The sequence below is a fragment of the Patagioenas fasciata genome, chromosome 10 (assembly GCF_037038585.1).
Source record: "Patagioenas fasciata isolate bPatFas1 chromosome 10, bPatFas1.hap1, whole genome shotgun sequence".
In the NCBI taxonomy this organism is placed as follows: Eukaryota; Metazoa; Chordata; class Aves; order Columbiformes; family Columbidae; genus Patagioenas; species Patagioenas fasciata.
Window position 1 is genome coordinate 1,764,658 of NC_092529.1, and position 26,673 is coordinate 1,791,330.

The window sequence follows — 26,673 nt, forward strand, 5'->3', positions numbered from 1 at the left end:
CTGAAGAGTTAACATCTTATATGAACCTTGTAGAGTCTGACTAACAAACAATTCTGAAAAATACTGTTAAGTAGATAGATGTTAAAAGTTACCCTTGAATAGCCCTGGGCTAAAGAGATTTAGAAATTTGATTAAAGACAGAGCGAACAATAAACCTTGTTCAAGGATACAGATACATGACAACAAGGCCACTGACTAAAGCCTTACGTCACATGCTAAAAACACCAACCATAATCCATGTGGAGATGTTTCTGTTGGTGGGATCTCCTTGCACAGCTGGACAAAGGATCATTTCAAAAAGCCGTGTAAGAGCTACTACAACATTGGTATTGCTTGTAGGTACCAGTTCCTAAGAGATACAAAAGGATGGTTATTACATTTTACATGTTCAGTTAGTTTATATTTTGGAGTTAAAACACTAAAATAATTAGATAATTAGCTAATTCTGAACAAGTATTTGAAGGTGAGGTTTACACTGACTTTTATTCCAAAGATCAGTTGCCCTTCTCAAAACAATAGAAAGCAGCTGCATATTCATTCTAATTGTACTTGTCACAAGAGAACAGTCCCTCCCTACCAAGGGTAATGGTCACCAAATGGCCACCAAGTGGCCACCTAACTGTTGCCGACCAAAAACCAGCAAAACATACCTTGCACTGTTTCTGCCGGAGTGATAATGCTGGTGGTATTAACCAATCAAAAAGTCCCTGCAGAAGATCTTGATGTTCCTTTAAGTTAAGAGGTTCAGGCAGTTTATTCAACCAAGAGGTAACAAGTGGACTCCAGCCCAGTTGAGAAGGCTCCAAAAAAATCATGCCACACCGACTGACTGTAGCGGGCTAAGGAAAAATGGTAAGCTCACTTTATTGTAAATTTAATATATTGGACTTGGGTTTATATTTTCATTAAATACGAGACTTACTGATGCCTGGGACAGATCCATTGTTTCAAAAATAAGACTCATCTGAGGAGACATTTGGATGATTTCCCCACTCATCAAACAAAGCTTTAATAATTAAAAAAAAATCACAAGCGAGATTAGAAAAAAAAATATATCTATAGTTGTAAATTAGAACAGTTCTATATGGAAATCAGCAAATCATGTATAACCAAAGGCAAGGTTAACCACATAAAATGTGCTTTAATCACTTGAAGCAATGATTATTTTTTTCAAGCTTTAGCTGAATTCTTCACTTAAACCACAGCACTCCCCATTATCCTACCAGTAGGTTCATACCCGGGAACCACCAACCTTGTATACAACAGGACAAAGACAACAAGCAGCAAGGAGAAAGGAGAACTGCTGCTGCTGTTACACTGAACGTTGGCAGCTGGAGGCCCACCCATCCTGCTTATTAAAGTACAAGTCCAGGCTGAGTACTTTCATACACTATCATCCAGAACTTAAAATGTCAGCTCTAATTTTTATATTTTATATGCACTGGTTTGCATTTGTTGGTTTTTATGGTGAAAAATGTTTTCAAGATTTCAAACTACTTTATTTAGGCATTTATTTCCACTGACTGATACCTTTTTGTTGTCATCCAGAACCGTGTTCATGCTTTCTATCCACAGAGTGTCAATGGGGCCATCAAAGATAACCCACTTGCGTTCCGGAGTCTCAGCTAAGGCGAATTCTCGGAAAGTATTGGCAACTACACCGTCTGTCCACTAGAGCGGGAGAGGGCAGGGATGAGAAGACAGACACTAAACACAGTTCAATTCAAACTGCAAGTAACAGGAAAACGTTTCACCTCCTTCTCATTATTCCTTTCTTTTAGTTATTCTTCTCTTCTTCTGCAGAGAGAACATAACTTTGCAATTTCACTGAGGGTCATGCAACATCAGCATGTTTTAAAATAGTGGTTTTTTCACTTTAAAAAATGTTGTAAGACCAGCAATTCAATTTACAGAAACTTCTGCTCTGTCTTGCATCTGTTTCTCTGTGGCCAGAGTCACATTAGGTTTCACTGCTCCACATTCACTTCATATTGTTTCTTCTCCAAAACTACATTTCGCGTTTGGGGACCCGTGAGTTCATAAGTTTTTCTCTACAACTTTTGCATTACTGTGACCACGTTGGTTAGGAACAGCCAGAGAAACAAATGCTGTTAAGTTTGGTATGATTTCCTAACATAGATGCAGCTATATTTGGACAAGAATGATCAGAATAGTATTGCTTTTTTTGCATATTTAAACCTACGTAACTGTGTACAGCCAGGATCATTAGCTCCTAGTCTTGTACCCGTACTGGTATGTTTGCCTCCTTTTTCTTAAAACCAAACCGGTAATTTAATTTCTAACACAGCCCTATCAACACTGTCTGGACCCAGGGAACATAAGAAACGCCGTCTGGAATTGGGACTCAGGAGCCTCAAAACTGCCTTTCCTGCCCCTGGGAGCAGCTGTGGAATGCCACTGGGAATTACGCTAAGTCAGAACAAACTTACGCAGGTGCACTTGCACAAACCCCTTGAAAGCCACAACAGGTGAGAGAGGAAGAAACAGATAAAGATGGGCAGCTACGCTATTTTTAAACATACATTACCTCATGGGATACCAAATCAAACTGCCCAAAAAGTTGACCCATAGTGATTGATTTTGGATTCACGGTTCTAAAAACAACTTTTTCTTCTTCGCCATAACCACGTTCTTTCATAAGAGACAGTGTGTCTGCCAACACCCGTAGAATGGTGGTCTTCCCAGAAAAAGATTCCCCTACCAGCATAAACCTGTTAGATGGACAAAAACCCAAGCTATTAATAAATTCTTCTTGCAATTTAGACTTTTGCAGACCGCATGAAGGCAAGAGCATCATTCATATACTTAAAAATTTTGAAAATTAGGTGACAATTAGAGGAGCAAGTAAATCTGGTTTGTATATACAAAATGTCATTTAGGCAAGATCAGTTTATTTACACGTGCAAACCGGACCGCACAGCTACGGTGTGCAAGGTGCCCTCTAAAGCACAGATTTACCACCACACTAGTTCATTTATTTGCTGAGCTGAGGATTCCTTTCTAGCTTCCTTTCAGTCTAGACAGAGTTTGTAACAAAGTTCTGAAGAGGACAAACAGTACAACCATAAACTACACACACACACAAAATCAAACTATCTTCACCTATATTTCAAAATAGCTTTTTTGGTCACCCTGCAGAAGGATGTGACTATAACAATGTCACACTGAAAAGACTAATTAATGAGCTGGATATTAACAATCACCTGGCTAATGTCACATTGTGTGTATTTTCTCCACACAGTTGCTATTCAGTAATAAAAGCTGGGAATGAAATGGCAGAGATCTGAGAGAATAGAGTGTACCATCAGCAAGTTTGTTGCTGACACCAAGCTGGGAGGAGTGGCTGACACTGGAAGCTGTGCTGCCATCAGAGACCTGGACAGACTGGAGAGTTGGGCGGGGAACAATTCAATGAAATAGAACAAGGGCAAGTGTAGAGTCTTGAATCTGGGCAGGAACAACCCCAGGTTACTGTATAAATTGAGGAATGACCTATTAGAGAGCAGTGTAGGGGAAAGGGACCTGGGGGTCCTGGGGACAGCAGGGTGACCATGAGCCAGCACTGGGCCCTTGTGGCCAGGAAGCCAATGGTACCTGGGGTGGGTTAGAAGGGGGTGGTCAGTAGGTCAGAGAGGTTCTCCTGCCCCTCTGCTCTGCCCTGGGGAGACCACCCCTGGAATATTGTGTCCAGTTGTGGCCCCTCAGTTCCAGAAGGACAGGGAACTGCTGCAGAGAGTCCAGCGCAGCCACCAAGATGCTGAAGGGAGTGGAGCATCTCCCGTGTGAGGAAAGGCTGAGGGAGCTGGGGCTCTGGAGCTGGAAAAGAGGAGACTGAGGGGTGACTCATTCATGGGGATCAATATGGAAAGGGTGAGTGTCAGGAGGATGGAGCCAGGCTCTTCTCGGTGACAACCAGTGATAGGACAAGGGGTAAGGGGTTCAAATTGGAACACAAGAGGTTCCACTTATATTTGAGAAGAAACTTGTACCCGGTGAGGGTGCCAGAGCCTGGCCCAGGCTGCCCAGGGAGGTTGTGGAGTCTCCTTCTCTGCAGACATTCAAACCCGCCTGGACACCTTCCTGTGGAACCTCAGCTGGGTGTTCCTGCTCCATGGGGGGATTGCACTGGATGAGCTTTCCAGGTCCCTTCCAACCCCTGACATTCTGGGATTCCGTGATATTTTAATATAGATAAACATTTACAGTCCTAATTCTTCACTACCCTGGTACCTGCACCTAAGCCATCACACAGTTGAGGTCACTTCCAATATCAAGAGTAGTTTAATTCCCCAGACATCCTGAAGAATTCATTCAGATGTTCTCAAGAATTTTGGTTCATGAAAAAATAGTATTGGTAATTAACTGCTCCAATACAAACAGGAACATTTTACCACCCTTAAGACCTTTTATACTTGATATAACCACTATGGTATAAGTCAAAATGACAACAAATACTGCTTGTGAAACAGTAATAAGGATCTTACCCATGTCTAACAATCATCATTTCATATGTCTGTATCATTTTCTCTAAAAAAACTTGCACAGGTTGGACATTATGTCGAATGCAACATTCGTTGGCACACTCCAGAAAATCCTACAATCAAAACAGAGCATAATCTGATCTTGCTACGATTTAAATTACTGTCCTGGATGAAAGTAGAACAGTTCATGCTCATCAATTAGGGTTTCAAATTAATTAATTTAATAACTGAAATATTATTAATCAGAATACAGCAGCATCACTGGGGTGGGGGGGGAAACAACTCCTATATCTTGAGGAGAAGACATCCATCAGGAAACCAACAGTGTGCTTTGGAACAATACGCTTTTAACAAGGCTCTAGTATTTACTGGCAAATTTTTAAAACCTAATCCATGTTGTCTTTTCCAACATCCTCATCTCCTTCCCAGCCCTCTTCTTACAGAGCAGCTGTGTTCTAATTGTTGCTATGAGCTAAAGAAAATACAAACACAAAGCTTAATCTTGTTCATGTCCAAAAATTAGGAAAGTAATCAGCCAGACACCCTAAAATTTGGTAAATCTGCAGATCAATTTCAAACCTCTAGGATGCCTTACACAACCCTTCCGGATATAAGGAAACTCAAACGCAGATTGTACTCAGATAAAAGAATTTTCTTTGCTACTTGTTTTCATTGCAATCATTCAGTATTTTTCCTTATTTTGCAATAACTCTCAAATTACTGCATTCATTACACTCGGTTACAAACAGAACACCACAAACACGCCACAATGAGAAGGCCGAGGAAAAGTTCCAAGTGTACTTACACTGTAGTCTGCCTCAGGGAGCGTGACTCCCGGGAATAAATCACTAGTTATACCCATGAACAGAGGGATATCGTGTGCCAAGAATTTGGGCTCATTCACATCCTTAATTGACCTAAGAAGCTAGAGGATATGAATATACATTTAGTTTTCTTACTAAAAACACAGAATAAACTGTTTATCAATTAAAATAACCTAACATGCAATAAGGATTCAATAGTGCCTTCGATAAGCAGTTAAGCACAACCGTGCGATCATCAGCATAGCGCTGGAAAGCGCAGCGTGTATTTTATTATCGTCGTTTCACAAACAGGGAAACTCCGAAGTGTCGATCAGCAATGTGACAGGACACAGTAGAACTGCCTTCAGAACTCAGAACGATGTGTTACTGCCTCAGAAACTCACCAGGATATCCTCATCTTCCATGGGAAACTTCAGTTTGAGATTCCCAGCAGCCACCAGCACGGCTTTAACTGCTCGCATACCGTAGTCATAGTGATACTGAGAGGAAAGCTGTTCTGAACACAGCCTGTAGGTCATGACTATCTTCACTGACAGTGACTTAGCGTTCAAAAATCCACAGGAATAGAGTGAAATTTCTGCTATCAGAGCATAGTTGGGGACCATCATGGCTACTGTTCGGAAAAGAACCTGAAATACATACCCAAAGAAAGATCTTTGAATAATTCATTGATGTATGGAAAGTCATTCAGAACTTTTGCAGGTGATGGATTAGTATTCATCCCATCACAGTATTTCTAATTGAAAAATAGTAAAAGCATTTTAAATTAAATACTGCTTAATGTGATTAGTAAGCTGTGGATCATTTAAAACAGTTACACGGGAAAGCAGTGGCCTACAGAACATTTAAAAATAAAAAAGAGAAGCTTAGTATGTGTAAATCACATAACAAGTATATGTTTACATTGCGGGTAGTACAGTCTGAATTAATAACACCAATATATGTGTCCTTTGATATTTTTTTTCTTTAAATTCATTCTTAAACAGAAGCATGTGTTTCATTATTTTACCTTCAGATTATCTGGAAGTTCAGAACGTCCTGCGTAACCTGGATTCATAGTAATAGCTACAAAACAATTGGGGTTAAGCTTCAGTTCAGTTCCTTCGAAAACAAAGGTTTCCAGCTTTAACTGTATGGCTCTCTGGATGCAGAGGATCTGCTGGGCCACAACAGACAGGACTTCCAGTTCAATGCGATTGAATTCATCAAAGCACGCCCATGCACCTGAGGAAGCCAAACCCTTGAAAAACTGCAAGAGAAAGACAGCAATAATATCAACTAGCAGAATCTTAGGAGAATCAAACGAAATTAAGACTATCATGGTGGAATTTTAATTACATGAAAGATCCAATGATGATAATAATATCTAAGCCTGTTCAGAGCAAAGCTCAGTGACATACTGAAGAACAAAGACTTTGTTTGGTTCTAGAGAAAGTTAAATCAGAAGATCCTGATTCTGTGAACTCATTTCTTTATTTGTTTTAATTAGTGACTTAATAGCATTTTGTAAAGCACAGAAAATTCAACATATAGAGACCAGTATAAAGTGTTCAAGAGTAGCAGATCACAGGTGACACACTTAAATAAGTGTCTCTGCAAATTAGACATCCTACAATTTTCATCCTAAAAATTAAAATACAAAGCCTAACACTGGTTTTCTGTTTACCTTTCCCATTGCCAGGTAATCAAGACCGTCGGAGCAGTTGAAGACAACACACTGAACAGCAAGAGCTTTGGCCAAATCTTTGGTGGTCTCTGTTTTACCTGTTCCTGCTGGACCCTCTGGGGCACCACCAAGGTTTAAATAAAAGGCTCCAATCTAAAAAAGAAAGAGTTACGGAAATTATTAGTATTTCATTTGTATGGAATTATTCTGAATTAAAATACTAAATTAAATTGCACAACAGAACCATCCACTAACGTTTCAGTCGTGTTGGTGGGCTGTCCAGATTTGTTGTTATAAGTCAGTTTCATGTTCAATATTCTATAAAATTACAGTCTTTGAGAACCACACTTTAACAGAAGTAGCAGAGTCTGACAGCAGCTGCAAACCCTAAAGGTATGGCTGTAAGCAATACTCTACTACAGTAAATACAGTATTTAGTAGCACTGATGGAGCTCATACCAAGGTGCGGTAACACCGGTCTGTAAGAGGAGTGATGACAAGACGTGGGGAGTTCCCGAGGTATTCGTAGGCATATTTCACATTGCAATTAATGATGCAGACACGAACGTTATCAAATTGCCAATAATACCGTAGTTGCGCAAGCCACTGAAAGTCTGTTTCTCTCTGCACGCCTGATAAACACAGAATTGCAAGCAAGCATAAGAGATGTTTTAGATAACTGGATTTTCTATTAGGTTTAAATTTAAAACAGCTTTGAAATCATTGATGTCAATGTTCACATCCAAATACTCACATACCTATCTTAATGGAGCAAAATTAGATTGGTTAACTATTTTTAATTAGCTATGTATTAAGACATCAAGAAAAATGTTTTAGAAGATAATTACCACTTTCAATCATTTCCATGAGGACATCTCTAGCATGAACATCAATAGTAACTAAGGCACCCAGAGTAGTCCTTGTTTGCTTTGACAGTTTTCCTCTCACCAGCTCTACGATCTCATTAAGTTGAAGCTGAAGTTTATCATAATAATCCTGCAAACCCTAGGATCAAAAGGGTAATTATTAAACTGATTACATGACAGTTTAAGGTGTTTCAGACTTCTTCGTGTTGACTAAATATCTTAATGAAGATTGCTTATTAAGCCATTCTCTTACATAGTCATGTTTTTGCATCAACTTGTCTCATTCACAGAACCACAGAATCACAGAATCCCAGAATTTCAGGGGTTGAAGGGACCTGGAAAGCTCATCCAGTCCAATCCCCCCATGGAGCAGGAACACCCAGATGAGTGTTTTTTTAAACGCAATTCACAGTTACGCATTTAAGTTGCAAAGCTACATTTTAATCTATGCTTCCTCTAAACAAGAACACTGAAGTACCTGAATCAAAGGTAGAAATCACTGTACATAAAGTCATGTATATCAAACTCAAATGCTGATCTCTATTCAGATTTTATTTTGATTGTAGAAAAAATTAATTAAGCAAAATACATTAGCTGAAATGAAAACTGAATCAAGAGTTTTTGGAAAAGATTATGCATTACATAGTACCTCTGGTCCATTGCGAAGAACTTCATGTACCTCACTTGTCCAGAACATTTGCGACACACACAGAACTACTTGTCCAGGCCACTCCACAACCCATTTTTTTCTCTCAGTCTCTAGATATGCCTGAAAGAGTTAAATACAGTATCTAAATACAGTGCCAGTGCATATGTATCATAGTACAATACAGAAGCATATAATGTGATCCTATTCATATTCTTCATTAAAAAATACTATTTTCAAAGTCCAAACTAACTTCTAAATGCTCTTTTCCCCTCAGATTTGTGATCTGCTATCAAATTATTGCAAAGATTCTTGAAATTATCTTTCCATTTTATGTAAATATTCACAACTTGTTAACTCCATACAAACATTTTCTGGATAATTATTTCCTTTCAGAAAGAATCAACCATCTTACAAGCATTGCATTTCTAATTTGTAATTAAATAAAACAACTGAATAATTTATTTACATCAGGTGTTATATTCTATACACACAGTATTGCTGCCAAGCTTTTAAAATAATTTATATGAAGTGTTACAGTAAAATGACTTGATTCTTATTCAAACTAAGAACTCTTACTTATCTCACTGGCCTATAAATACAAATCATGCTAACTTGGTCTTTGTTCTATAACTTCATCAACTCCTGTGTACAGGAAGAACTCTAGGAAGTCAACAGCCTTAAAATAAAGACCTATTCGTGCCACAGTTATTCAATTATTGCAAATGTCATACCATTCTTGATCTAGCAATAACATCGCGTATACTCTTCAGCATAATATCTTCTACTTGAATTAACCACTTCTCCACTGCACCTCGAGCTTCAGAAGTAGAAATGGTTGAAATCAGCTCCACACACTCGCCTTCAGAACTATACATTGCTTCAATATCGAGATTGGGAAGGAACCGTAGCTTTGCAATGCCCTCAAAGCACTTCTTCAAGTGAGGCTGAACTCTGAGAGGATCCTTAGTCTCCGACAGGATTTCCAACATTTCGTCATTAGACAAGAAAAAGAATCTAAAAAGAATTAGAAAAAATAAAAAAGCCAGCTGTATGATCATGCTACTTTAATGGCTGACATTATTCCCAACAAAAAAACCACACTCAGAATCTTTGGTTTTTAAATAGGCAAAACTGCTCATACCGGGTAAAGAAGAGACGTTTTTTCTCAAGATAAGCATTAAGCCCTTTCATTATTTTGTCAAGAAGTTCATTACAGTTCTGAAGCTTCTCCAACAACCCTGTAAAGGCAGTTGCAACAAGAACCTGCAACAACACACACATGCAATCTGTAAGTTATAAATAAGATACTTCAAACAACAGAAGTTATTCAAATAATGTACAACACGGCTTTGTTCCTAGAAAGCCAAAGCAACTGATGTTGTAGCTCATTGTATATATTCTGAAAATAAAAGCATTGACACACACACAAAAAAAGAGAAGCTGCTGTTTACTTTAGTTCTGTATCTTTTCCTTACCTTTGTGTCTTTGGCACAATACTTCATGATTTCCCTCCAGAATCTGTCCACAGTCTGAAAGAGACGCCCCTCTTCTTGCATCTGTTGCATAATATCCTCCGAAGAAAAAATGGGTTCCAAGTAAAGCCACTGTGCTTGCACTTTCAGCCATTCATCAATAATGTCCTGAATTTGAAGTAAGCGGCTTTCCCATTCCTTAATAAATATTTAAAGAATGTTACCGCAAGATTTCTTACATAAACCAACAAAGAACTAGGGAGGGTAACTGCAAAGCAATTTCCCCAGGGTGTCTTCTGTCAGTAGTAGTGTTAGCACCACAAAGACCCTGAAAATACAGAAGCAGGTATAGAGCAATCCCTGCATTGCTCCGAGGTCTGCTTAAAAAACCTTCCCCCAGCCCTCAAGAAGTTTCTTTGCCCAGACAAAACCACTCTAGTCCAAAATTGGAGTCCAAAACTCAAGGATTAGGTCACTAAATGTTCCTATTAACAATAATAAAACCATAATTTCCAGTTATTAAGCAGCAAGTTTTAAGACATTAACAGAAACAGCATTTTTGCAAAATATGCAAAAAACAAAAAAATCACATTCTCTTGGCTGTACTTGAATCTGAATGGAAGAGGGAATTCCAACACAGAAATAACGTAAGTAGGACTTACATGAACTCAAAAAATCATTGACAGTATTCCATTAACAATTAACAATAAAGACATAATGCCATGGGCATACTCTCACATTATAGTCATCCTGCAAATAAAATTGATGAAAAAACCCAACAAATTCTCATCGTACCCTGATTTCTTTGTCAAACGGTTTAATGAAAGGTGAGCCTCTTATTGTCTGAGTTTTTGTGATCTGATCATCGAGAATAGCTTGAATCTCATCCACCGCACTCAGAATATGAACACCAGTCCCTTGATGCACATTTGTACTGAAGGAAATTGATTCCCAGGTTTCCATCATGGCATTCATTGTTTTCTCTAAGGAAAATTCCTACAGTTTCAAAATAAAATAGTTTCTTTTTAGTCACTGCATTATTTTTTCCAGCTTGCTAATTGAATATATAAGATCGTCTAGCTCAATAAGATATTTTGCTCTAATAGCATAAATTAACTTACTATTTTTCTTTGTATATCATTTTCTAGTGCACAGAAGGCAGGACACTCAGGAAAAACCGATGATAAAACACGAGATGCAAATGTTTACACACTCACTGTCATCACCTGATGGGCCAAATCTGTTGTGTTGCTGCTGTGGTTGAACCCCATCCAGCAACTGAGCGCAACACGGCAGCTCACTCACCCAGTCACTCACCCACTCACTCACTCACCCACTCACTCCCCCAGGGTGGGATGGGGAAGAGAATCAGACGAGTAAAAGTGAGAAAACGTGTGCATTGAGATAAAGACAGTTTAATAAGTGAAGCAAAAGCCATACACACAGTCAAAGCAAATTAGGAAATTCATTTACTACTTCCCATTTGCAGGCAGGTGTTCAGCCGTCTCCAGGAAAGCAGGGCTCCACCACGCATGACCATTACTCAGGAAGACAAATGCCATAACACCAAACATCCCCCCTTCCTTTTTTCTTTCCCCAAAATCTACACTGAGCACAACGTCACACGGTGTTGAATGGCCCTTTGGCCAGTTTGGGTCAGCTGTCTCGGCTCTGTCCCCTCCCAGCTTCTTGTGCACCTGGCACAGAGCAAGAGGCTGAAAAGTCCTTGACTACTCCTTCGTAACGACTAAAACTTTGGAGTGTTATAGACATTATCCTCATTCTAAACCCAAAATACAGCACTAAACCAGATAGTAGGAAGAAAACTAACTCTATCCCAGCCAAATCCATGACAGTTGCACAAGGGCAAAGACAAAAATTCTAGTAAGACATAAAAGCCATCACTAAGAAACATGATATTGTATTTGTCTCTATCAGGTCTCTGTGCTTACCTTGCTTGCAGCTACACTGATAGCTTCAAACTGGTCAAAATAAGGGGCTAGATCCTGCTTTAAAACTTTTCTCAGGGTAGTTCCAGAGTTCGGTGTTAAATCATATCCTATTATATTTGACATCTGCTGCCAATGGCGACGTCTCAACCCGGGGTTACAAAACACACTCACAGTGGGAACATACTCCTAAGTGAGGAAAAACATTTATAAAGTAAAAGCTGTGATGTGCATTTTTTCTTGACTTTTTAACCCTCTTTGATGAGCATTTAAAATTCTGGTGCAGTAGTTGATGACATGAAAATCTTTTCTGAAAAGTGCAGATGGATCCATTCAGTTATCCACTAAATAATTATGGTAAATTACTGAAGAAGAAATATAGAACTATTAAGCACAGTCTTAGCAGAAAAAAGTAACAATTTTTCAGTCATCTTCTGTTAAACAGGGCTTCCATTAACATAACCTATTGTCCCATTTCAAAATGCCCAACTACATCCTCAAATGTTTCCCTGCATCCACAAACTAGTTTTCACCTCTATGTGTCCATTCTTTAATAATTCACATTCCTAGAACTACAAAGATATCCAAAATCCAATTTTACTAAAATAACTAGGACAGCACAATCTGGAAGTGGTGATTCAGAGCTCACTCTCTTTCTGTAACAATAGGAGTCTGACACTGCATCATCTACCTATACTGAGTCCCTTTACATCAAATGTTAATATCCTGCACTTTTTCTTACCTTGAAGTCTTTAATCTGCACCAGGATTGAAGAACACATTGAAACAGTTGGACTTTCCTTGGTTTCTTCTTTCTTTTCTTCTTTAGTTCTGAGTTGTGGTATCTTTTTTGCCTCCTGTTGCATTTTCTTCTCCTTCTGTTGGAACTGTTTTGACATTCTGTAAATCTCTCTAAAAAACTCATCAACCTCAGCCTCCATGGTTTCCCCATTTAGTTCCAAAAAGTCACCATCCATCCACCTGTGAAAAACCACAAGGTCAGAAAACAGAGTGACAAACAGTCCACAACTAACTAACGCTTTGTTTGCAACTCGAACGAAATGTAGATTAATAGTTATTTAAATTAGAACACAGTGCCTATTTCCAGTTATTGTCATTCTGTGCAAAATTCTAATGCACAACTAAAGGTGACCTGACCACACTCTTCTGTGTATTTGCATAATTCTCTCAAGTCAGTCACATACTGAAACCAAGTAACTGCATGGACTAAGAAGTATTTAAGTTCTGGATAGAGATCAACATATGACATAAAAATATTTTTAAAAATCCATACTTTCTAGCCATATCACATCATAACTTCCAAAGAGTGCAGGAATTGGTAAATAATCTCACCAATTCAGGCTCAGACTACAGTTCTTGTGACAGGATCTAACCACCAGACAGCAATGTCACCATTTGAGCACATCTCTGTGGCATTTTGGACAGCCATTAGGCTAAAAAGGGTTTTCGTTACATATAGATTGTGAGCTTTCTAACTGAACTTCTTCCTTTTCTATTATACAAAATGGCTCATAACTAATCAACAAATCCATATCATACATACGTCATGGAGAAAAAAGGCAAGAGCATTTTTCCCCAACTCTCCCTCATTAGCTTCAAGAGCTGAATTACCTTTTTTCTGTTCGTTGCCATTTCAGCATAAGAGTAAAGAGCTTCTGGTATGGTTCAATCTCGGCTTTTACATTGCTGAGGAGTGGGAAGTCACTCAGTCTCCATTCAAACAGTCTCTCTTCTTTATTAATAAAAGCTATTGTTTCATCAGCCTCCTGTATGCGTTTCTGTAATGCCCTCAGTTCGGCCACATACTGAAATGAAATAATTGTATGTCTTGAGAGATAACCAAGTTATGCTCTGAACTGCTATCAAAATGAGGTATCACAATATAATAAGCACTCATATTTATTAAAATTTCAGAAAACATGAGTTAAAAATTCAACTTCTTATCCTTAAGTAGAAACACTGTGAAGAACTCAGATTAACACTAAGAAAAATAAAGTTGGTTTTATCATTGCTGAATTTAAGAGAACCATTTTCAAAATGTTTGAGCTTTAAAATTTATACGAAATGTTAATCAGACCTCTGGCATGCAATCCAGTTCTGAGTAGTCTTCAAACTCCGCCACGGCACGCGACAGCTTGTCTAATTCCACCATTAGTTTCTCGGATTTCTGTAATACTTCTTGCTCTCCTTTACGTTTAGTCTGCTCGATCAGCTACAAAACAATTGGTGGTTTTTTTAATGGTGAAAAAGCAATGTAAAAGAGATTGAGTTCTTTCAATTATTAACATACATAGTACCATCTAAATTCAACATTTATTGCAAACAGACAGAAAATAAACAAGACAGATAAGTTATTATCCTTACAATAACTGAAATTTCTTCAGGAGGTGCTTTTTATACATCCCATTTAAGTGTGTGAAACCTCAGTATGTTAACATGGAACCCTTATCTCAATAATCATGGCAGTTAGGATGGCCTCAAAGGACTCCTTCAGCAACCAGACAAAAGGTCTGAAAACACACTATTTATGCCTGTCTAAATTAGTATGGTTCACATTATATGTGCAGATACATTTAGCCTGATGAGGAAATAAATAGCTCAAGTAAAGTGAAAAGTTTAACAAGTCAAAATACACCATGAACTAAGAAAATGCTCTTACATCATCATGCTCATCAAAAACAGGGTTGATGTTCTTTGGCCATAGTATAACTGTTGTGTTCAGTGCAATGTCTTCAGGAGCAAATAAGAAAACACCTAACAAGTAATTCATTTGCCGACAGCGCTCCTAGAATGAGATTTTGAAAAATTTTAGTTATCATAGCTCTGTTTAAAATACATGGCAGGACAATATTACCTACAAAGATAAAATAGAACTCCATATTTCCCAGACTTTTCAGAATTCAGAGCTACCTCAGCCAATCGAATATTAATATTTAAAATACATACAAAAAGTTATTCAAGTCCCTGCCCTGTTTGTGGGATTCTTCCTCTAAATATGACTCCTGTGGCCTGTAAATTTACATGCAAAAGCTTAATATTTTTTAAAAACATTAAAAATCCAAATTCTGCAGAATAAACGTGTTATATTCACAGACATATTCCCATAACAGAAAATCTGATACATATCATCATAAGATATAGCAAAGAGCTGCTTCTCCAGTAAGATTTTTGGCTGACCCACACAAGGTTTCAGTTTTGTTCTCTGGGCATTGAACACCGAGCACTAATGCTACTGCAACATCTTCTGTATTCTGCTCAAACAGTAAATAATTTCTTGTGTGTTCAAAGTCCTGATTTCTTAGACATGAAATTCTCTTCACACTTGTTTCATTTCCAAGTAGCTTTTTAAGCAGCCCTGATGTAAGTCTCCAGGTACAAATAATAAACTGAGTGCCCTACAACCTGCTATGATTTATTAAAAGCTGCATTTCCTCACGGACATGAAGAACACCTGAGAATGGGAAATGAGAAACTAAGTCAAATGGCAAAGCTGGACTTCCCACTTCTCTATCAAGTAGCACAGAGGGTCCAGTTTATTCATACATGCAGAATAATCAGACAAAAGTCTTGGTGCTCCAGAATGAATTCTGTATTTGTATAGGCCAGCGTGTTTGGTAAAAGATTAAGAATTAAAGCATAGTCATTTACCTTGATCCTTAACGACAGGTCCTGAATGCCTTCGGTTTTGACCTTCTTGATGTAAGCTACTGTTTCAACCATTTCCTCTGTTGTCTCAGGAACTTTTAATGCACGTTTCTTAATTGTTTCAAATTCCCTGCATATCCTAGAGATTTATTTAATATAAAATATCAAAATTTTAAGATTTTAGTTTGACTGGCTTGAAGCTCAGCTTTAATGGAATTAAAAGTTCAAATTACTACTTTAAGTATTATCCCAGCACTAACTCCATTACTTGATGAAACAAAATGGGGAATAGGACCAAAGTCAGCCTAGAAAAATACTGTTTGTTAACTTGCAATAATTGATTTGTTTAGATTGATTTGTTTAGATTTTGGGAGCCTGGACACCTTCCCGTGGAACCTCAGCTGGGTGTTCCTGCTCCATGGGGGGATTGCACTGGATGAGCTTTCCAGGTCCCTTCAACCCCTGACATTCTGGGATTCTGTGGTTCTGTGGCCTTTTAGATCCTCGTTATCCAAGTCTATTAGTAAGTTTCTCTACTAGTTTTTGAGTCTAAAGCATAGGAAAAAAATAGATCAGCTGGTGCAATTTCCATGAGATCAATAGTATCCAAGAGACTTCACTGAACAAGGGTATGGCATGTTTGTATTTCTTCTACACATTTCTACCACACATTTAACACATATTGCATTCATGAGTGGAAAATTCTACTTACTTTTTATTTTCCTCTCTGTGATTCGCGGCTACTCTGTCCATTAGCATTTTTGCAAAGGTGTTTGCGTTACTAACCAACCCTTGCTTTAAATCCTCACAGTGCAAAGAGATCATAGGGAAATAAGCCATCTCTGGTAAACTCAAGATTTCCTTCTTGAGAGTGAGGAATTCATCTATGAACTTCAGAAAAAACCATTAGATTTTACACTTCAGAGCTGTTATTTAACTACTTGGATACACAAGCATCACACATTGAAGAAAATAATTTTTTTTTCTATTTACAGACTTCTAGTGAAAAAACCACTTATGTTGTAGATTTGCAAGTGAGAAACATAATTTTTAGCTAAAGGCTAAGCACCCATTATCCTCTATTCATTATTGCTGTATGTTGAGTAAAAATTATATATAAAATGAAGAATTAAAACTTACAGCAGTATATTCATCGAAAGTGTGTTCTTCTGCTTCAAATCTTTCTATCTGTGCCTCTGCAGTCCCATCTACAAGCCAGCCATACCTTTCAACTACAATTCAGTAATATTACATTAATATTATTACAACGCATACACCGTACTGTACAGTAAGTTGCTTATTGCAAAGAAGTAACATAGTTGTTTAAACACTTATCTATCACTCACCATAGTTTTCAAAATATTCCTTTGGACCTTCTAGGTTGTCCCTGATAGATTTTTTCAGTGTTGATGTGGCCCATTCCATGATGTGATGAGGAAGCTCAGCGTCCAGCCTTGCAGTGTCTCCCATCAGCCAAGACCGTATTGTCTGGATGTTCTAAAAGGTGGGCAAGTTCTGATTATTTACATTTTAAAAAGCAATGCAGGAATACATAGATTTTAAAAGTAAGTTGCAACCTGTAGAAGACACTGTATCCAGGAAAGTGTGAGACTCTTATAAAAACCAAGGCTGGGTGCTTCATACACACCCAGAACAACACTTCCTGATTCAGAAAGTTTAACAGGGAACATGTAAATCAGACAAAACAAAATTATCAAATCTTACACAAATTAAATTCTGTCGTATGTGCTAACACGCCAAACTAAACCCAAACCACTGCGCTGAAAGTACCATCACGTATGGCTGAAGACCAAGAGTGAGTTCACAGGGACACATGTAAAGCCCCCAGAAAGACTGTTGTCCCTGGACTCACAGGTTGGTTCCCAACACATAAATCTTTAGATATTGCATGTATTAGTTCTTAGGGATATGAGGCTTTTCTTTTTCTTAGAAAGAAAAGGAATATCAACTCTATTTTCCCTTGTCTTTCTCTGGGGATCTTAATTATTAATGCAACTTTATTGAAAACCATCACACTTATAACTAAGGTTCTAATTATATTTCTATGTAAAATGTTAGTCAACAGAAAGCAGACACTGCAAAACTACTTGATTTTCAATCTTAAAAATAAATACATAAATAAACTAGAATATGTGGTTACTTAGAGCACTCTCAGGTTTCCTAAGCATACCAAAGAAGAAAATGAAAAGGTTAAGATAACCTTAAGATAACCTAGCTAGTTCTCTTTCCTGGGTAAGCTTTCAGCCTGCATTCGCTTTAACGAACAAGCAGACAGTTCATTTCTAGACATACACACAGATTTGCAGAATAAAACAGAGGACTAAACCAGTGGCAAGTGTACCATTTTTTAATGAACAAGGAATAACAAAATGAGTTTCAGATCCTGGAGTTCTGCTGGGCATCAAGATTCATTATGTGACCTGCAGAACGATCATGGAAAATCAATACCAAAAGTCGCATTCCACTTCCCGTTACCATGGTAGTCAGAGTGCTGAATTACTAATATTTTCATGTACTGAGCAACTTAGCAGTTACATATTTAAAGATAAAAGCACACCTCGAAGGTCTGTCCTATACGATTTACTATGAACAGAATTGCTTCTTCTAGGTCTTGGAAGCTTGGATAAAACTCCATTTTCTTTTCCTCAAGAGTCAATTCCATCTTAAATACAGGTAGACAACTTCTGTCTTCAGGATCAAACAGTTTCACAAAAGCTTCAACGGTTCTCGTCAATAAGTCTTTCAGCTGGGTAATAACACACATCACCTGTTAGAGAACAGAAAGCCCCATCCCACTTGCCCTTCCCTCAGTAAAGCAGGATTTCGGTTCTTGGTGGTACTTCACGGATTACTGAAGCAGTGTGAATGCTTCTCACAACTTCAGTGGGTACGAGTCCCAACCCTTAGAGGATGTAAACTAACGAACAAGCAGACAAGCATTTCAGGAAAGCCCATGCATTTATATTTGCTAAAAAAGTCTATTACTAACACATGCTTTAGGTATAAAGGAAATGTCTGGAATGCATTTTCCTCTGACTTTTTTTCTTTTATTATGACAATGATTTTATTAGACTATTGCTCCATTATTTTTCTACAGAGTAAATAAAGGTTTAATCTCTAAAACTGACTGCCTTCTCCAACTGCTGAACATACATATTCCCACTGATCACTATAAACAGAACAATGTAAACAACAGATGCTTTAAGTTAACTGGAATCTAACAGATTTTCACTTTTCAGTAAGCTAATGACTTTGAAAAACAACTGTCTCAGTTGGAAATCGGTGATTTCATTTGAATGGAGTTTTTTTTTAATTATTAGAGAAAAGAACAATTGGAAGTTCCTAAAACAAACAAGCCAACCCAAGAACCACTTCATATAACTTCCATCTTGATATACATAATCAGGGAGAAAAAAACCAAACCAAACCACCTCACAAAGCATTGTGATATAATTTTCCACAGCAAATAAGTATGTTTGAAAATTTTGCAGAACTATAACCACCTGCATACACGTTAGCAGAACTGGGCTTAATCAGTCTGTGTAAGTACATTTATTAATACTGTCAAGGGAGAGAAACCTGGTTTCATTCATTTTACTAATATATGACATGTAATTGCATTGCAAAGACCGGTGATAGGAAGGGTCCTGAGAACACTGAGATATTTCCTTCCTTCAACTAATGACATTCTAGGTGGAAGAACGAATAAATTTTCTGTGCCTAAAACACCAGAAGAAGTAGACAACACTATGTATTTATTTTAAATTAGGGAAGTTAAAAATATTTCACACTTATACTACCTGATTGGATTTTATGCAACAGATGTCTAAACAGGCCCCATGTCATACAGTGTGCTGACCCATGAAAATCACCTACATTTCACATTAGGTTTATCATGACGAGGAAAGATTTTTACCTGATTAGACATTAGCGTATCCACACATTTATAAAAGGAGTCTAGCTGATCCGGCTTTACACCCTTCAACACCTCCTGCTGAGTAAAGAGACTGATGACTCTCTGATACCAAGTATTCAATAGCTTCTCTGCTGATTTCGAACACCATAGAGACACGTCAGTCTTCAGAGAGTCACAGTCAACTGGCCCTTTCAATCTAGAAAATAAAGTCACAAGTAACTTTATAAGCAACATTAAAAACGCCAAGGAGTAAAGTAACAGTAACCTATACTGTATTTCAAACCCATTGTTTTTCAGCGGAAAGCACAGTGGGAACCTAAGCGTCACTTCTGTAGACTTCAATGAGGAAAAAAAATATCACAAACCCAAGAAATAAAGATCAGTTACCAGAAAAAATGAGGGAAAATATATATTTTTGAAAATTATGAAAATGAAAAGTTCCAAGATTAAAAAATAGAATTCAACTGATGAAAATCAGCAAGAAATTTGATCTTCAGGGATAGTGCACAATTTCCTACAGATACTAATATTACTAGAAGTCAATTTTTCAAATGCTACTTTGATCAGACTTCTATGGGGATCACGGCATTAAGATTAAATAAATAATCTTTACAGAATTAAAGGCAAGACATATGTCAAAAGGGCTGATACTACCAGCAATTTAAGCAGCAATAAAATATTTATACATAACAGAGAGAAGAAAAGTTAAATGCATCATAACACAAAGTAACCTACTAAAAGAACAATAAATGATACATTGAAGAAATTTATTATATGAAAAACATTATGATAAAAACCAGAATTGAACAAACTCTTCTTTAGCAGCTTCAAAAACCTACATAGGTTAATAATGCACCAAACCAGACTTTACCTGACACTTGACAAATCCACTATAAGAATGGTAGAGAATGCTGCATAGCCAAAATCCAGTAACGTTTTCATTGTGGGATGGAGAATGCGCAGCTTGGAAAGGATTTGCTTTTTTGCTCGGATAAAATTGTTATGCCATGGATTAGAAAAATCCAGGCCTCTGGAGAGAAAAACATACAAACAAGCAAAACCACCACACAACAAAAAATGAACAAACAAACCACAACAAAACAAACAAACCAAAAGTTAAGAGCTCAAGCAATACTTGAATAAAACATTCTTGCATATAAAAAGCAGTATTAAAAAGCTTACTCCCTAACACAACTTGTTATTTAAGTGCCATACACATATCCTCAATATGACAGAGTGGAAACCATACTCTGTCTGATCAACCATGTTTTATACTCCAGAGTATTTTCAGATCACTTGCTTTTCCTGAAACTCTTTCAACATAAACTTCTAACTTCACCAACTGCTAACAGCAAGTATTTATCATCACTATTTAGAAGGCACACATTCTGATGCTTCAGTAAATTGTGCAATTCAGATAACTATATTTTGTCTACTCGAATTCCTCTTCTATTTTGGCAGAGCATAATAACCTTTCCCTGGGTCTCAAGGTTTCAGGTCATAACAGCCAAGTCATAGGAAAGCTCGGCATTAGCTGCAGTTTTAGCATATTAATGTACTGCACAGTGCTGCTGTCTGCCAGCAAACTGCCCCGTACAGACACACTTCATTCCAGGGGTGGCTGCAATACAACTTCAGTGTCTGGGCACTCAGCGCCAGAATGCTCATTTGCAGTCATTAGCTTTACTCTGTGTAACTGTAACTACACCAATAAAGTACTATCAGTGTTAAAACTTTGTAAAGCAATCTGATGTAAGACACTCAAATATAAGATGCTCTACAGACAGAAAAAAAGTCTCATTAAGGGACTCTAGAATTAATATTGTGCCATAACTCTCTTCATGAAGCTCAACAAGAATTTCACTCCTGCAACTGAGTGTGTTTTGCCAGGGGGTTATTTGCTAACTTAATCCACTCACACTGGCAATGCAGGCAAAGGTGCCTCCTCTTCATCTTCAAGTCCTTCTATGTCTGGTTTAACAAGAACACTTCGCACTAGGAAAAAATATATCAATATATGAACATTAGAAGAAAATTAAGCCATATTCAATAGGCACTGTACTTCCTCGGTCTTTCTCCAGGTTGAACCAAATACATAGGAGGATGCAAAGGTAACTGTATCATCCACGTCTTCAAAATACATTCTCCCAATATAGTCTTCCATCAAATTAACTAAACATGTTAAAGACTTAATAAAATAAGGTCATTATTTTCACTGGGAGAACATGGAACAGCTAATAATATATTTAAATATATTAATACACTAATATTAATGTAGTTTTGTTCTGTAGTTTCTGGTACTTACCCATATATCTTTTCATGCTCTTTTCATAATCACTTATTACCTCCCCCAAAAGCTTTTCAGTCAACAGCTGCTGATCTTTGCCTTCCATAAGTGACTGTGGCACCAGTTTGAGCACGGACATCAGCCACTGCTGCTGAATGGGAGCCATCTGATTACTTTGCACACACTTCTTCATAAAGAGATACCTTTCCTGGAAGGACAATATCGTCAGAAGTCTAATAATTTGTTATGTAAATATTTTGACAATTAAAGAAAAGTACTTTCCTTCTATTGGACCACAAGATTCTTGTTTTGCTTCCTATTCCATTTTCCCCCCAACAAGACTGTGTAACCGCCATTAATTCCACATAACATACTCAACCCCTTTGAATAAACACCATTCACTCTTCTACTCTAAGAAGTCAGAAGAAAGAATTTGACTCACTCTTTGTTGTTTTTGCTCACTGTTCATCTGTATAAAAAGGAACAGAAAATCCCAATGTATTAACATGCAAACAAAAAACTCCATAGAAATATAAAATTTAACAAATATTCTTTCTAAATAAAAACCTTATTCCGTAGATATACAGGTATTGATTTCAGTCAGACTACTTGAGCATATAAATACATTCACGAGTTATTAAGAATTGAGTAAGTATCTTTAAGTAAATACTACGTAGTAAGAAGCGTATATGCCCCAATAACAAAGAACAAAATAGGCAACAGTTGAAGTTTTAACAAAATATTTTCTCACAGTGGAAGGCAGTTCTGGGATGGGGGGTGCAGGATCTCTGTGATCTCTTTTTTCCATGGATATGTGATACGTTTTCAAAGCTCGATCGATTCTGAAGGAAAGTATGGAATCAGAAGTGCAGAAAATCTACTAAAAATAATGCTACCATTTTAATTGATGCAATCTGTTTTTTCATGTTTACCAGCTCTTTGACCACTAAAAGGCAAGGCTGCCCTTGTGTACCCTGTCTTCACTTATACAAAGAGCCACACTTATCCTGACCACAATCACAATAAATCCATGCCTTGATCTACCTCACCCAATTGCCTAGTGATGCTGTTAGGATTCATCTGACTTCTCCTCAACCAACTACAACAGATCTTGTCTGACTATACTATCAAAAGTTCAGAACAAAAGTCCTAAATCTGTTTAAGAAAGACCAGTTCTTTTTCATGGCCCATGGTTGTAAACTGCTACATAACTATGGGAACATTTTAAATAGTTCATGTTGGCATGTCCTGCTGACCTTACACATCAAAACATTTCAGTCCATCCTTGCAAAGAGTATTTCAGCCTTATCTCAGTGTAACTCAGCTAAAAACTCCCAAGTGGAAGTTAGACTGCCGGTTTCGAGTACACACTCACATCATTACTACATGAGACCTTGTTTAAAAGACAGCTCACTTTGTACAAAAATGTAACTGAACCAAGGTTCCAGCAGAACGTTCGCTGTTTGTCAGATGGTCGGTCAGCAGCCATCTTAGCACACAGTACCTCATCACTACAACATAGTTGACATCTGCATACTGAACACCTGCTGTCTAAAAACTGCACTCTGCTGCAGGTGTCGCTCAACAACAAACATACCTTAAGCAAATTTTGAGCGCTGTTAAAGAAAAAACATTAGACATTCCATCAAATGTTCTTATAGTATTAATGATTTTAGATGGAAGGTGTTCAGCACTGCAACAGTAATGCCAAAACTCTCTAATTTTAACAAACACCATTATTATTTCTCAATGTCAAATGTGCAATTTTTTTCATTTAAATTTCAACATTTATTGGATTATATGAAACTCACAGTAACTGCTTAAGTATCTTTTGCTCTTTATTGCATCTTCGGTGTGTCAATAGTTTCTTCTGTGATGGTGTCAGATCAGATGTGACTGATGAAGGTAAAACAACGGGAAGAAACAAAGTTCTCAAAGTCTTTTCATTGGAAGGTGTTCCACTTGAGTGCGCCATCTAAAACCATGACAAAAACAAGACTCCAGAATGCAATTCATCCTGTCCAGAAAGCAGTTTAGCAGATGCATGCATTAAGTTGAATTTGCTTAAGTTGTAAAATGAGGTAGCTCGGGGATTTCCACAACCTAAGTATGAAAGTTTAGCTTTCAGGAAACAGAAAAACACTGTATATGCTAAACTGTCAAAATCCAACAGAAAGCGTGTACAAACAAAGTCTACAATAATAAAACATGATGGTACAATTCTATTAACTCAAGATGAGCACATTGCATAAAAGTAAAGTTCCATTACAAATCTATTTATGTGCAAATCTACCAGCACAGAAGACACCAGATAAACGGCCTATTAACCCCCCCAGCAGACAGGTCCTGTTCCAGGCACATTTCCTGTTCTATTCCACACATGGAAAATTACCAAACAGCATGATCACCTTGTAAAATTCAGTGTAAAACTGCAGACTATTCAGAAATAATTTTGTGATGCTAAAAGTCTTGTGGCAAACCTAGCAGGCTGCTTGACAACTCTGTCTTGTATTTAAACATATACTCCATCAATGGCCCCTAGTGAGAGCATTTTATATATTCACCTAATGCAGTGCAGGGCACAATTTCACTTCAACTGCCTGTGTTTATCTGAGCTACCGGAATGCGTGCCTCTGTAAATACCAAGCACTTTTCTATGCTGCAGAAACTCTGGGTTCTCTAGATAATATTCACTTACTGTATGCCAAGGACTGCATAGGCTTAGCAAAGCTAAGCTGAACAAAGCCTGAGATTACTAAAATGATGAAGGCAAGCAAGGTTTTAATGTGGCTAAGTGGATGTGCCTAACCTTGGCTTGCGGATGCAGATTCCCAGTGAAAAGGTTTGTAATTTGGTGGGGCGGATATGGGATTCAAGCAAAGCAGATGGGAAGTTTGGTTGCCACCATGCTTGTGGGTAGTTGGGCTGCGTAACAGGAAAGTGGTGACAGGTGTGGGTTTGACGCAGAAATCTTGGTTCGGGGGGGGGGATGGAGATGTGGAGCAGCTAATTGGGTAACTATAGTCAAAGATACTTGGCAACCAAAGTTTGAAAATTACCGAAAGACAGAAAACAAAATCCAAAAAACTAAACCAAACCAAACAAACAAAAAGGAAGGAAGGAAAATAAAGAAAAAACCCTGTGATATGACTGCACTTAGGTTCACTAAACCACTATCTTTCTACAGCAGATTAAGTCTTGCCTACGGCTATGTATGGCTATCCCAAAGGGTTCACGGTAGGGTTGCCCTGGAAACGCGACGCACAAACTCGCAACTGCCATTCAACAGGTTCTCAGAGAGGAACAGGAAGGCAAAGCTACTTCATAAATTAGCGGCATGTCCTAGAAATGAATTAAAACGGGTGGTGGTGGAGGCATCAAAAGAAAAATTATCTAAGGAGAGCCGAGCCGGTCTGACAGCCTCCCGGTGTGGGGGCAACCGCAGGCTCGGCCCCTGCGGCCGCCCCAGCCCCACCGAGACCCGCGCCGCCCTCACCTCTCCCGGTGCCGCGGTCCCGGCGGCGCCGAGGCGGCTCCGCACAACAACGCGGTTGCCACGGAGCCGAGTGGGCTCGGCGAAGTGGGGCTCCTCGGTGTTCCCCCGCCATAGCGCCGTCTCAAACGCCACAGACACCCCAAGGCCACCGCAGCACCCGCGGGGCTCGAACCACCAACCCCGAGCGCTCTTCGCACCCGCGGGCGCCCCCACGGCCCTTCCCGGCTCCCAGGTACTTGTCCATCAAGGCACTAATTTCACGGGCAAAGCTTTAATCACCTCTCCAGCCTGCAGGACAAACATCTCCACTGAAGATAAAGCACCGCACTGCCCTTGAAAGGGAGCTGTGCCGGCCGAGCCCCCGACTGTTAACAAGGTGCACCTGCCAAAATAGAACGCTCAGCCTATACAGAAAGGGTGTTTGCACTATCCAGATCATTAATATACTCGTGATAAAAATACTTGGAAAAATCTTACCTTTATTTTCCTAGTCTGCCCGAGGGCTCAGTACAACCTCAGCAGGTCACTAAGTCTCTTTGCTCCAGCGTTCTGCCCGCACGCAGCGGATAAAAACCTTCTTGTTCCAGATGACGGCAAGAATGCTGGAGAAATCACAACAGCCTCCCGCGTCAGTTTGCTGTTGCTAAGCTTCTACGCTTTGTAAAACTATAAATGGAAATTCTAAGCAATTCCTGAGATTTACTACCCACTTGCCCACATTTGACAAAGACACTTTGAAATCCTAATTTTATATCTGTGTGGGCAGAGCTCCCAGTAGAGACTGCAAGAGCAGCTGCGGGGAGTTTTAGACACGGTTTAGGAAGTTTTGGGCACCTCCTTAAGACATTTCAGCAGCCCAGGACCATTCGGTTTGAAGTTCCAATACAGAACGCTTTCTCAGAAAAGGAAAAACAAAACCAAACTCTAAACGTTTAGTATCGAGATATTAATCCCTAAGCAGCTTGCACCCATCCGCGCGTTATGTGGGGCACCAACCCCCCTTCCGACAGCCGTCTGCCAGGGGATGTGAAAGCTTTCCTGAGGAGATGGGTTTCGCTGCTGAGGGAACAAACCCCGCTGTTTCTCCAACCGGTCTCGCCCCGTGCGGGCGGGTTTATCGCTGAGAAATGGGTCAAAAACACAGGAGAGAGAGCGAGAGCAAAGCGGCGGCGGCACCACCTCAGCCGCGCTGAGGAGACAACGCTCCCGCGCGCCGCCGCCAACGGACCGAGCGCGAGCGGCGACCGTTGGCGGCGCCGCGCGAGCAGCGCCGGTTGGGGGCGTAGCTCCACCCACCCCCGCGAGGAGCCGGCGCGTCTCGTCACTTCCGGTCGCGCCTCTCGGAAGCGGGACCCGGGCG

General features: G+C 38.9%; 1 protein-coding gene across 1 annotated transcript in view; it reads right to left on the reverse strand.

Annotated features, from left to right (window-relative positions):
* The window catches only part of DNAH12 (dynein axonemal heavy chain 12), a 53,831-nt gene extending 30,039 nt beyond the window's left edge, over positions 1-23,792 (reverse strand). The window contains exons 1-34 of the mRNA XM_065845376.2: positions 23,629-23,792; positions 22,569-22,659; positions 22,260-22,286; positions 21,836-22,025; positions 21,450-21,525; positions 20,402-20,560; positions 19,531-19,726; positions 18,172-18,360; positions 16,940-17,090; positions 16,734-16,825; positions 16,306-16,484; positions 15,597-15,732; positions 14,608-14,733; positions 14,026-14,160; positions 13,560-13,753; positions 12,671-12,908; positions 11,932-12,117; positions 10,775-10,975; positions 9,983-10,177; positions 9,649-9,770; positions 9,239-9,521; positions 8,508-8,627; positions 7,841-7,997; positions 7,452-7,624; positions 6,993-7,145; positions 6,336-6,575; positions 5,710-5,955; positions 5,308-5,427; positions 4,506-4,615; positions 2,549-2,732; positions 1,531-1,671; positions 923-1,006; positions 651-839; positions 230-349 (exon numbers count right to left, since the gene is read on the reverse strand). Coding sequence (XP_065701448.1) covers positions 230-349; positions 651-839; positions 923-1,006; positions 1,531-1,671; positions 2,549-2,732; positions 4,506-4,615; positions 5,308-5,427; positions 5,710-5,955; positions 6,336-6,575; positions 6,993-7,145; positions 7,452-7,624; positions 7,841-7,997; positions 8,508-8,627; positions 9,239-9,521; positions 9,649-9,770; positions 9,983-10,177; positions 10,775-10,975; positions 11,932-12,117; positions 12,671-12,908; positions 13,560-13,753; positions 14,026-14,160; positions 14,608-14,733; positions 15,597-15,732; positions 16,306-16,484; positions 16,734-16,825; positions 16,940-17,090; positions 18,172-18,360; positions 19,531-19,726; positions 20,402-20,560; positions 21,450-21,525; positions 21,836-22,025; positions 22,260-22,286; positions 22,569-22,659; positions 23,629-23,792 — 5,367 coding nt within the window. The remainder of the gene's footprint in view (positions 1-229; positions 350-650; positions 840-922; positions 1,007-1,530; positions 1,672-2,548; positions 2,733-4,505; positions 4,616-5,307; positions 5,428-5,709; positions 5,956-6,335; positions 6,576-6,992; positions 7,146-7,451; positions 7,625-7,840; positions 7,998-8,507; positions 8,628-9,238; positions 9,522-9,648; positions 9,771-9,982; positions 10,178-10,774; positions 10,976-11,931; positions 12,118-12,670; positions 12,909-13,559; positions 13,754-14,025; positions 14,161-14,607; positions 14,734-15,596; positions 15,733-16,305; positions 16,485-16,733; positions 16,826-16,939; positions 17,091-18,171; positions 18,361-19,530; positions 19,727-20,401; positions 20,561-21,449; positions 21,526-21,835; positions 22,026-22,259; positions 22,287-22,568; positions 22,660-23,628) is intronic.
* Positions 23,793-26,673: the final 2,881 nt, after the last annotated feature.